Here is a 12,870-nt window from a genome sequence, read left to right on the forward strand (position 1 = left end):
TTTCTTTGAACAGTTTCAGTAACATCTCAAAACGAACGAATAACATTGCTTGGGCTCATGTTAAAAGTAATGCCAAACCCCAAATCACATGACCACGGTGGTGTTTGTTAAGGGTACATTTTGGGTCAGCCCGATATTCATAAGGACCATTAGTCATAAGGGTCATTGTTGATAAGGTTCGTTATTCATAATAGCAAAAAAGGTCTGTTACTCATAATCTGAATTAAGGTTCGATATTCATACAGTACGGTACTAATATCAACAACAAAAAAGCAGGGCGGAGTGATCCTCCCTCTCCTCCCCCACCCCCCCCCCCCCCTGAAAAAGTAATAAAAAAAAGTATCCTGTGGGCAACTGGTTATGCTGCAGCTGTTACTAGTCAGCAAATTATTCATGCGGTAGCCGTATTTTCGATAGTTGCCTTCGTTAACCCTTAAGCCCACGTCTGGGCCGCAAGTGACCCCATCTTCCCCTGGCCATGCGCAGCTCGAGACTGCCAGTGGGTACCTCGACTTTTGGGCAGTGGAATGCAGGGGCACTGGGGCGTGACGACCAAACGATTATGAATAGCGATCTTATTTTAGAAGTTTATTAATTACGAACCTTTTTGCCAATTTTGAAAACGAACCTTCTTTTAAATTATCAATAACGAAGCTTTTTTTCCAGTTATGAATAACAAACGACTAAATAACCGTTTTTCTAATTGATAACGAACCTTATGAACAATGAACCTTATGACTAACGAACCTTATGACCAATGAACCTTACGAGTATCGGACCTTATGAATATCGAGCTGCTCTCGTACATTTTACCAAATTCATTCAGTGTTTTCTCAACGACTTTCCCAATTTCTATACATTTATGCATATTATTCATACAAAATAACATTCATTTATTTAATAAATCTGTTTGCGCAGTTACTCAACAAACAAGAGATAAGTTTTCCCCTTACGGAGGTCATCGGAAAAAGAAAGCAGTTTCCCTGTCGTTTACGTTTCTATGCCTTTGTGATCGAGCAACGGTAAGTTATACTATCTGTTTACACCGTTCCAAGCATTATTTTGTTCGCCTTTTAAACTTTTTACATTGACATAGAGGAATTAGCAATATACAGTTTATAGTATAATGTTATTAAATTAGATGTCATCAGTTATTTGAACACTCATATAAAAGTACCCAAGAGGCATTGAAGTTTCGGCAGCAGATAAAAAAGAATTGACAGGGGCATGGTTTTAGAGGGATGAAACAACATTGTGATACTTTCTACCCGTGTGTAATATTGCCAGTGTATAAAACTCTGTGTATAACCAAGTGTAACGGCAAATACCAAACCCCATGCGGCACCGCCCGTCAGTAAAGCTGATATATATATATATATATATATATATATACATATATACATATATATATACATATATATATATATATATATACATATACATATATATATGTATATATATATATATATATATATATATATATATATATATATATATATATATACATATATATATGTATATATATATATATATATATATATATATATATATATATATATATAACCCTAAAGTGTACAGTACCAGGACACGGTCAAAAAACCCACCTTGGATGGACTTTCCATTTAAAGCCACATATAAGTCTTGATGCAAATGCGTCGTTAAGGATAAATTCACCGCAGACTGGAGGGATTGATAGCAGTGCATGGAACTTGGATCGCATCTATTATGCAACTCATTGACAGATATATCAGAAAAGCGATAGTAACTGTGTCTTCTTTACGTACTTCAAACAATTTTTAGTACGATAGAGGGACACTTGCATATGTCCCCCTATTCACAGTTAAGGGTACAGTACATATGTTCACATAATGTGTGCATTTATACAACTCTCCGATCGGTATACGGTTTAAGTGTGTGTGTCATTCATTCATTGCATGTCATAGGACAGAATCTTATATAAAAAAGTTGACTGCATTATCGGCAATTTTAAGCAATAAATTTGCTCAAAATATAACCAGCTAATGTAGAACTTTCAATTGTCAGTATACACATTTTATTAGATTATAACAACACTATTTTCCAATGTTACGGTGTGACAAAAACACAAATTATGGTAAAGATTTCTTGATTAGAGTTCGACCTACTAAATGATAATCAGCTTTACCTAGTACCGATTAGTTTCTGTGACAATCGGGCCGATGCCTATTACCTTTAGTGGATAAGCAGTTTTATTTTAATATTTTATTGAAAAAGATAACACAATCCCGAACGTTTGCTTCAAGTTTTGCCATATGCAAGGGAAACCTTCCGATGAAACGTTGTTTAAACGATCATACACAGTAAGTCAATGGCGCTTCTCCATTGACATTACTACACGTGGGAAAACCACACTAAAGTCCCATTGACGTTGTCGCTGGAAATCAGACATGCTTTAGTCGGTGAGTTTAATTACTGCAAAGGTGATATTTTAGCACGTATATAGTACATTAGGGTCAGGGGAAAAAAGTTGCTTCGGGTTTTTCGCAAAAATATGCGTAAGAATATTTGCCTAATCAGTGATTAGTAATCACAAATGGTAATGCAGTAGAACTACCGAGGACTGTCGCCAAACATTTCTAGGGAATTTTAGGAGTATTTGGCGCCTTGATTGCATAATTTTATGGCATTTGGAGAAAATTGGGCGTATTTTCAAACTAAACAGTTATTTAGCTCAACAGTTCTCTAGCTAGACTAGCCTAATGTGCCTAGAACTCACAATGAACAAAGCGTAATGTCACTCTCACTTTCCAGTTTTCAAGAAGCGAAGTGAAAAAATAATAATAACGTCGTCCCTCTAAGCTTATCGCGAGTATACTGTATGATGTTAACTGCTAAAACTGGATAGTATATCGAACAGCATTAGTACAAACTCGCGTGAGGGACTTGCGATACCCCTTCACGGTAGATTAGCGCACCTTCCCCGGCTATGAATAGCGCTTAATCGAACTTCTCCCGTTGTAGTTGTGGTGAATCAAAAGCGCGTAAAAATACAATCCTTGATGTGGAACTTAATAATCGGTTCCAAATAATCGGTAGCGCAATGGTTTTTGCCGATGCCGGTTACCGATTGTCTGATAATCGGCCCGATGCCGATTATCTAACCTATTATCGGTCGAACACTCTTCTTGATCAGAAAATGCTGTCAATGTTTAATTAGCAAAAGTTGGTCAGATTCCATCGGAGTAGCTATTTTGATAAGTACGGTGCTTTCCTTTTCGTCTTTTACGAAGTTCTAGTCATAGCAGTCTGTTTGTAGTGTTCATGGCACACTTCTACCTCTCTTATCTGTGTAGCTTTAACCTCAAACATAGCTTGCTCAGATTTTTCCACCGAGGAAAACCTAATTAGCTTGGTCTTCTACAAAGCCAGTATACTTCAGGCATACTGTGGTCACCACATGACATTAAATTAGGGTACGAGTTGCATTATACTGAGAGGCATTCTTTTGTTGGTGGGGGGGGGTGGGGGTGTGGGCGGCTGTACTTATGGGTGTGAAGGTTTTTTTGCCACGGATTTTATTCAGTAAACTCTTGGCTCTATTGTTGAACCACTAGCGTGCATAGGGAGTAAAATGTTGGGGTTGTGTGAGTGGGGGCAGACTTGTGACTATCTTGACGGATATGGCTTTAATCCATTTGGCTAGATGGAAGATCCATGTCTAGCATATTCAATGACATTGGTCAGCAATTCATCAATCATACATCCTTTCCCTCCCCCATCACAGCCTATGTTCCCTAAGCATTTTTCAATGTTACCAGAAACACAATACATATGATCACAGTACTTCACAATCCAAGCCAGAAAGCATAAATACTAAGAAAGGAAACATTCAAGCACAAAGATATTTTTAATTTAATTTTAATAAAAACCTTATGGCACGAGAACAACAAAAATAAATGAAAATCAGCAGCTTTGAAATTAATGTACCCTGTAGATTACAACTGATCATTGGGTGCAGAGTATACTATGCAATTGACACTATCTCCATAGTATGAACCATTCAAAAGGTCATCAATTACTCATACACACTCTTGAAAATACAAGTAAAATGCACATTTTGTGTTGTTTACAGGAGTACACTATACTAGTCAACTTGTGAACATTTGGAATGAGAACATAATACAAAAGTACACCACAAGAGAAGTGTGGATCCCTTTCTGTTAACATTGCTGGTTATTAAATGGAGGAAACATAAGGCCTTGAAATCTTGAATAAAACATACATAGTAAACTAGATTTTAGCAGTAGTGTTGACAAGAGTCATAGTATAGCAAAGTATTCATATCTTATGTGAATTCTTTGTGAGTGCTCCGTGAGAAGTTTCAATGACCAATAAACTTACATAGTATTTATGAAAACAAAACACAATACAATTAGCTTGAAAATCTGCTGAATCGGAAAAAAAAGTTTCTGTGATTACGTAATCGATTGTCAATTGTGGTATAATTCTTGAGTTACTTGCTGGAACTACACCTGCTTGCTTGCATCTTGTTGAGAGCTTTGTGTACAGGTTCTCACAAGCAATGTATCCTTGTGTGCATGTGTGTTGGTTTATACCAATGATTGACTTTAAGCAGATCAGTGAGTGATCTTTAGTAAGTATTAGCATGCTTTATCAGGATGAGATAAAAAAAAAGAATAGAATAGACAGGTGACCAGAAATGCTTTTAATATACAGCAAAAGAAAAGTACAACTACCTCAACATCTCTCAAATATTTTAAACAGTGAACTAACATTTAATAATCACATGAACAGATCTATAGAAGGAAAACTTGACCTATCTTGAAGAAAAAAAGGAAAATTAGCCATGTCATAAACATGAGGCAACAGATACTGGGCTGTCAATACTGATTAAGCTGCAGTGAAAATGCACCATTACATACAGCTTTTAAACATGTTGACCTCTGCATTCACTTCTAAGAGGTTCCCTTTGCGAAACAAGGTACTGTTTATTTACATTTTCCCTGTATGCAAACTAGCCATTTATGCATCAAACTATTTGAGCAAAGATGTACATTCGCATAAAAAATAGTAATGAAAATGTAATTGGTGTTCAACCTAGTATTTTAAGTTTGTCTATGTTATCAAACATACAGCCAACCATAACCTCCTTCTCATAACTTGGCTGTCAACTGAGAACCCTTTTTAAACAGGCAAATATTGTTTTTAGTATTAACTTCTATCATTGCGCATTCAAAGTGCTCATTTAGGCAGAAAACACCAAACAATGCTAATTTGGCAAATCACTGTCACAGGTGTTGCTATAACTTGTTCTCTTCCCGCTAATGCAGGTAAAGATTGTTGCAAATTGAAACACATGAGTTCATGATATTAAGTATCAGCAACACATTGGTAATGCTCACTGTACATAACTCTGAGAGTTTATCAAGTGATGTAACCTCTTGTGCATTACTTTAATTTAAAATGGCACACATAAGATGTTTAACCACTCATTTAAAAACATATGTATTCAGTTACAAAAACATTGAATCCTTTGTTTTCATTTTGAAACCTCTGCTTGAAGTTTGTTGTCTACCGTGTGTCCTTATGTACTACACAGGTAAACAGAAAGAAAACACAATTCTAAACAAGATTTGGTAAACATAAAACTGGAACAAACTCTTAATTTGCAGCCTCTTCTCACTTCTGTCTTTGTTTTAACACACTTGAACAGCTGAACATTGACACCACTCAATATAAAGTTGAACAGGTTAATATTCATATCACTCATAAAAAGTTAAAAACATACATGTAGAGGTATGCTTGATCTCTACGGAAAGTGCCTTACCATCAAAGAATATTCCTTCAATGGATCAGATTACCTTTATTATGCTATATAACAATCAATAATCTTATATAGTACATGATTTGACTTCAAAAAAAACAAATAATCAAGGACTTTATCCCTTTAATCTTTAAAGCTCCTTCAGTTTGTTATTCTTGTTTACAACTTTCTAAGTATCTTTTCTTTTACCATTACGTTGTGTTTCAATAATGCAAATAACATACCCATCAATTGTAAACACTTAAAGTTTAAATTAGAACACTTTCAGTAGCCTAGCTACCCAAGTTATGAGAAAATACAGAAAATGAGATCAAGTTGGAACACAGAAGCTCTTCATTAGCAGGTTTCTCTTCCTTCTCTCTACTTTTTTATAACACTAGAACAGCTAAACATATGTGCCCACACTGCAGTGGCAGGGACCTTGCTAGAGAGGGGGTGTGGGAGTGTCTCAACCCCCCCCCCCCAATCTTGGTAAAACTGACATTGGAAAATTTGAGTGTGACAATCAGAATTTCTGACTGTCGCACTCCAATTTACCTAGGCCTATTCATATATTCTTGTGATTGTGAATGACCTAAATATTTCGGTTAAAATTGACCTTTAATCAGTCATATTTACCACATTTTCCTTGCCACTTTGAGAAATTGTATCTCGCGATCCTTATACTCCACCGTACAAAACTTTGTATGATTCTGAATGCTCTAAATACAAATGCCTAATAGAACAACTGTACAAGGTTCGCCAGCTTCAATTCGGTTTATATATGTACTAATTTTGCTATTGGGTGGGTTGACCCTTCAAGTAAGTTCAGGATATATAGTCTCTATGGAATACAATAAAACACTCAAATGATAATCTACAGAAGCTTAAAAGTGCCATCAACATAAGAAAACCTTTGCCCCATAAGTTGGCATTTTTAGTAAACTGTTTAGATAACAAGATAAAATCTTATCAAAAATCAGGAAAATGTTGGATTGCTCAGTTGCTTTAACTGAGCAATTGAAAAATTTTCTTATCATATCTCGTCAATTGGACATTTTTCTGCAAATTGTTTCATTGACAACTTATCGTATCTTGTCAATTGGACATTTGCTGCAAAATGTTCAATTGCTCACTTCATTCCATCAGAGCAATTGAAAAATGTTCTGCAAAATGTTTAATTGACAACTTATTGTATCTGGTCAACTCAACATCTTTCTGCAAAATGTTTAATTGTTCACTTCATTCCAAATACTCAGTTGGAATAAAGTGAACAATTGAAAAATTGTTCATGTGAGTAGCCCCCCCCCCTAATCATCAGGCCTTAGCTACGTCCCTTGTCAGTGTTTATTATATCCATTACAGTCAACACAGTAAAATTAGAACACACTTAATCTATAACATCTTCATCTCTACTGATCTCGCCCTTTCCCTAAACCTATGTTTATCGGCTCGTTGATAATTGCTGTTCTGACGGTCTACCAATCAAACATATGGTCTATTGCTCCTTCCTCCAGAAAATCTTCAATCTCATTGCGACCTAGTTGGGAAAAAAAAAATAACTCTACGAAATAGAAATGATTTTTTTTGCTCATAAAATTTTATGAGGGTCAGGATCATGAAAGGTAACTCCAGTGGTACTTTTTGATAGGAACACAACCAGAATGAAAACACAGTTCCTTGCTGATGTTCACTGATTAGTTTCATAGGGATTTTTTCAAAAAGCTCTATGGAAACAAGAGCAAAATTTGTGTTTGCAAATAATGCTAAGACTTGTCCCTCATGCTTTGATATCAGTTGTACAGCACATATCAGCAGGTTTCCAAATATCTGCCAATGTCAACATAACAAAGTTTGAAGAACCTCCAACATTTGGTAGCTGTACTTTTGCAATTGGAATATGTTTGAAGAAATTACACCTTACAGTTGCCTGATTTCCCAATTTAAAGATATTAACATTAAGTGTTTTGATCTCATTAATATTCATGAGATAAAGCAAACATGTATTATATAATTTAATCAGGCCTTAACTTAGGCATGCATACTTACTTGGGAGCTTCTTTTCTGCAAGTCCTTTGGTGTAACATTCAAAATTTTCCACCACACACTTTGAAGCACTTTCACTCCATTTAATGTATTTCCTACCTGAAACAAATGAGGAAAATAAAAAGTGAAATCCATGTTAATTGAGCTTGAACATGACTTCAAAAATTAGAAAGAACTATATATGAAATCATGTTTGATGATACAGTTGTACACCATGGAAGGTACCTGACGCCTGACAAACAACACTAGGTAAAGCAACCAGAGGAAGTGTTGTCTTGCGAATGCTCATTAATATTCAGCAGATTTGAAACTATTGCAGTCATAATGTCTGAATATATGTGTACAATAAACATCTAATACCCAATTTGTCTGGTGTTGGAAATGATTGCTGCAGCAGCTAGCTGTAGAGGCAATTGGGAAACTTGGGAATCCTCCACATGTACCTTATTCTGGTCAGGGTATGTGAAGTTGTATAACTTGTTAATAGGATTAAACCTTTTCTTCATTATATAAAGGTGCACCAGTAATAACAACCTTCCTTTCATCACATACGAATTGCTAAAAACAAGGTACTGGAAGAGTGTCTCCAGTCCTTAAATAAAACTTTACTCTGTCATTTCAAATCCAGAAAAAGGAGCCAACTAAATTTAGTCTGCTTTCTTACTAAGGTGCATCATGATGCTCAAGTAATATTTATACAAGCAAGGCCTAAAGTCTGTGTAGACAAAGCATAAAAACATCTTCTTTATTATGGGAGCACTTCTGCAAACATTTCCTTGGTTGAGTTGATTCCCACAAAGAATTGTACACTTTTCTTGATTTTACTTTTTTTTCTTCAAATAAACTCCAGCTGTTTGCATGCCAAAGGAGCTCATCTAATGGTTTTTCTTTCAAAATAGCTGTCCTTCCTTGCTTTGACTCATTTGCCAGATTTCCACATGATTTGATTATTGCATTTACCCAAAATAAAAACTAAAGCATAAACAATATTGTTTTAAACAGATTTCCATAGCACAATAAGAGCAATTGCCACCTTTAACTGCAACTGATTAATTCTTGCCCAAAAGTAAATTAATGGAGCATATATAACCAAGTGTGTTCTGTCTACTGAAATCAGTTTACCCTAGCTGCTTCCTGCCGATCCTTGTGAGTATGCAAGGAGGATCTGATCCCACGCACAAGGGCGATCAAGTTGTATTGTGAAGAGAGTAAATATTAACTCTTATTTGATCAGCATTTTTTCACCATTCCAATACTGCAGTGATTGGTATATTCCTTTTGCCTGAATGCAGGCCAAATTGACATGCTCAGTGAAGAATACGACATAACAGCCGATGAAAAAACTTGAATCAAATTTGATAGTTACAAGGCAATCATGTTAACATGATGCAAACAAAAACCTCTCCCTAGTGAAAGTGTGACAAACTGAGCCTCCCATTATCCTAGTCCCTTTATTTTCATAAACTTGTTACTCTTAAAGATTTTGTAACATTTTGTAAACACACTTTTTGACATTCCGTCATAAAGATCTTCGCACACTGTCATACTTACATACAGGTGACTTGTTGGTCATGGATCGGGATTCTCCTCTTGCTCTCTTTCTTCTCTGTTGTAAATCAGCCCTCCGCACTGCTGGACACAGCAAGAAATTAAATGAAGACCGTTAAAACAATTGAGTTTGATGAGGATACACAAATCAATACAAATAAGATAATGACAGCATGTTGTTAGTTTAAGGGTGTCAAGACTCGCTCAAAAAGAAAGTCTAATGCCGGTAATGTGACCTAGTTTCGAATGAGGTGTAACAGAAGTGTTAGACATCACCATCGATCCCCGAAAATACACACACACAGCTTGCTACCATCGGTATTTAGACACTAGTGTACAGTCAGTTCATGCTGCGGTCAATACCCACAGCACAGTGTAAAAACCAATACAGCGATGGACATCTCAGGTCCAGCTAAAGATAACAAGGGATAGCATTTCATTACTGTACTGTCTGCATTTTGTAGTCACACGAACAATAGGTCACTTACAAGCAACAGAAAGTTAAGTTCAAGCGAGTGTTCAATGCCTTTAAAATTTATATGCTTCAAGACTAATTGATAATTCCAGTAGCTGCATAGTCATCTTGAAGCAAATGTCACAGATTTTTCACCTCTCCTAAAACATGCAACTACTTTATCATATTCAACCAAATGATAACAGACACCAGGAAATAACTAGAACTGATGGCACCAAATTATATCCATCCCTTGACTCAACTAGCAATTACATGTAAAATTACAGTACCTTACTGTAGCTTATTAAATTTAGTTGCCCAATTGCTCTCATAATGATAATTCATATCAATTGAATGATCCATCCAACCAAATTTACAAAACACAAGCATTATGGGGTCACAAAGTCTGCAGGGTTATCTTCCTTCTGTTACTGTGTAAAGGTTGTAAACCATTGCATGTGTCAGGGAGATTAAGACTGCCAGTATAATTCATTTGGAATGCAATTACATTTGCCTGAGAAGAAAAGGAACTGGAATTAGGGAAAACATAGTTCTGACTTGTATGCCACATGCATATGAGAGTCCTTCTGTACAAGAAATAAATATTTGGGGTATATTTATTAGTTATTAAGTTACACTCTATATTCTTCAATTTGATTGCTGATTTATAGTTTTGTTAAGACTGCATGACAAAAGTCAAACAGCCAGTTGTTACTGTTAACTAATACCTCTTTTGATATCGAGTAGGTCAATGATGTAGCATAGGTATTTTATTATAGGGTCTGGTAAGTTTACTACAGTTCTGTAGTTCTTTGTTTCGAGGTAGGAAATGTATTTCATAAAGGATATAATGCAGATGTTTGAGTCTTGAGAGTAATGAACAGCTAAAGCAGATACAAAATACAAACGTTTTAATACAATGTCAAGCTGATAACTGTTTCTCACATGGAACATTACTTATGTAGCGTTCAAAATCTACAGCATAGCTAGAGGAATACAAGCCTTACCAGTTATTACATTAATACATCTAGTTCTACCATGTTCTACTTCAGTATATTATAGGTCAGTGCAGGTAATTGTCTCAGTTAAGATTAGTAACTTTTTTCTCTGTCCCTCTAATATCTATTTTTTTCCGACAAAATCAGTTATGTTATGTTTAAACTGACTTGATAACAAACTTCAATAACATCACTTTATTTATTAGGCAATGATCTAGTCTGCAAAATGTAAAGGAGCTGATTGACTTCCCTCATTTAAGTCTCACTTTATTCTCAATTTGCTGAAGATTAATCCAATAACATTTTATATTTTTCGACATCATTCTTGCCATTTATCCCTTATCCCATAATTCTTGGTGCCCCTACATATCCAGTATAATAAACTGTCATACTTACATACAGGTGACTTGTTGGTCATGGATGGGGATTCTCCTCTTGCTCTTTTTTTTCTCTGTTGAACATCAGCCTCCTGTTCTGCTGGACACAGCAAGAAATTAACTAAAAGCATTAATACATGAGTCACCATATAGTACTGACTGGCTGGGTGAAACTTCTATGAAATTTGTAGTATACAAAGAAACTAAGGCTTAGATAGGATATTCGAACCATCACCCCTCACCCAGGACTACCAGTCCCATTGACCACCATAAACACTTATAATATTTTAGGTGGTTACAACTTGGCTGGGGTTGTTTTCCATGAGGAATACGTTTCAGTGAAGGTTGTCTACCATTGCATGCATGTGCCCAGAGGAAAACATGGAGGAATAATCGCAAAATCCACATGAAAAGTTGTGTGATTGCACATTCCTTACATACCTAGCTATTAAGGACACCAAATAGTATATCCACAAAACAAACACTTACGGCTGAGCCTCTAAAATTTCTTACATCAAGTTTTTCAATTGCGCCATTACTGGGTCCTTTTGTTTCCATCATTCAATTGACAAAGCTTTTATCCAAAACACAATGAAATGGTTTCCTTTCTCTTACAAGTATAATTTTGGATCTTACCCATTGCCTCTTCTCGGTCTTCATTCGCAACCTGCCCTGTAAAATTTTAGAAAGAAGTATGTTCCATGATCTGTTTAATAAAGTTATCACCACCTTAATACCAAACTCTCACAAGGAGCTAAAATATTTGTCACTTTTTGTGTTGTAACTTTATTATCTCATCCTTGTATACATTTAGAGACAGGGAGATGTTTGATTCCATTGGGTCACCTGTTTATGAACAAACCAATGGTCTGTAAACAGACAAGTAGCCTAATTTCCATCCCTTGTGGTATAGAACTGTAAGCTGGTGGGCTAGTGCGCACTTAATGGGATACCTTATGATAACCTTATGCCATTGGCTAGCAAGTACCAACTGGGGTGGGGGAATAAAAAAATGTTTAATGTCTGTGTATGTGTGGGGGTCAATTTTGACTTCACAATATAGCATATATGTGAAGTAGCCTACATAAGACAGAAAACTGTTATGTTGTCATAAGTTAGCTAAAGGGTCAAAGGTCAGGAGGCCACAGGTCAAATAAGCAAAATGTTGCTGAAAATTGCACCACAAACACCTCATCAGTGAAACAGCTCTGACTCCTAATTTTTGGTCAACCGTCCCCCTCCCGCATGTTAATAAGCACTTGTGTCCTAACTATCCTTGGTTTATAGTAACAGGCTTAGGCCCATCATTGACTTGGAACCTTGATTGAGGTGCCTCCATATTTATCAGAGTACCACCCCAGGAACAGTAGGCCAGCTTAGCTAACCCTGTTAAAGAAAGCAGAAATATGTACTCCTTAACCTTGAACCTTTACAGGTACATACCATTAAAAAGAATTTGTTTGATTTACAATGAAAGATGAATAAGCCTTGACTGTTTGTATAATCTATTAAAAGAAAAAAATGCAATTTAAAACTGGACAAACTGATGCCAAATTTGTCAATCATGAATATCTGTATAGGCCTAGCACATGGGCAATTTTGTGATGGAAAAGAGACATCGTGAGGTCAAAGTTCTCCCAATTC

At 35.9% G+C, this 12,870-nt stretch overlaps 2 protein-coding genes across 6 annotated transcripts in view; one reads left to right on the forward strand and one right to left on the reverse strand.

The window, feature by feature from the left end:
* The window catches only part of LOC139984711 (uncharacterized), a 26,318-nt gene continuing 13,448 nt past the window's right edge, over positions 1-12,870 (forward strand). For both annotated transcript variants that reach the window (XM_071998730.1, XM_071998731.1), the window contains exon 1: positions 1-1,022. In XM_071998730.1, coding sequence (XP_071854831.1) covers positions 783-1,022 — 240 coding nt within the window. In that variant the 5' untranslated portion in view covers positions 1-782. The remainder of the gene's footprint in view (positions 1,023-12,870) is intronic.
* Positions 3,498-12,870, reverse strand: part of LOC139984722 (uncharacterized) — an 11,792-nt gene continuing 2,419 nt past the window's right edge. Inside the window, exons 2-6 of one of the 4 annotated variants that reach the window (XM_071998752.1) lie at positions 11,863-11,898; positions 11,246-11,326; positions 9,401-9,478; positions 7,853-7,948; positions 3,498-7,343 (exon numbers count right to left, since the gene is read on the reverse strand). In XM_071998752.1, the coding sequence (XP_071854853.1) occupies positions 7,282-7,343; positions 7,853-7,948; positions 9,401-9,478; positions 11,246-11,326; positions 11,863-11,898 (353 nt within the window). In that variant the 3' untranslated portion in view covers positions 3,498-7,281. Of the gene's footprint in view, positions 7,344-7,852; positions 7,949-9,400; positions 9,482-11,245; positions 11,327-11,862; positions 11,899-12,870 lie in introns of all 4 variants that reach the window. The other 3 variants (XM_071998749.1, XM_071998753.1, XM_071998750.1) reach the window with 3 other exon arrangements.

This window comes from Apostichopus japonicus, chromosome 17, assembly GCF_037975245.1.
Source record: "Apostichopus japonicus isolate 1M-3 chromosome 17, ASM3797524v1, whole genome shotgun sequence".
NCBI lineage: Eukaryota > Metazoa > Echinodermata > Holothuroidea > Aspidochirotida > Stichopodidae > Apostichopus > Apostichopus japonicus.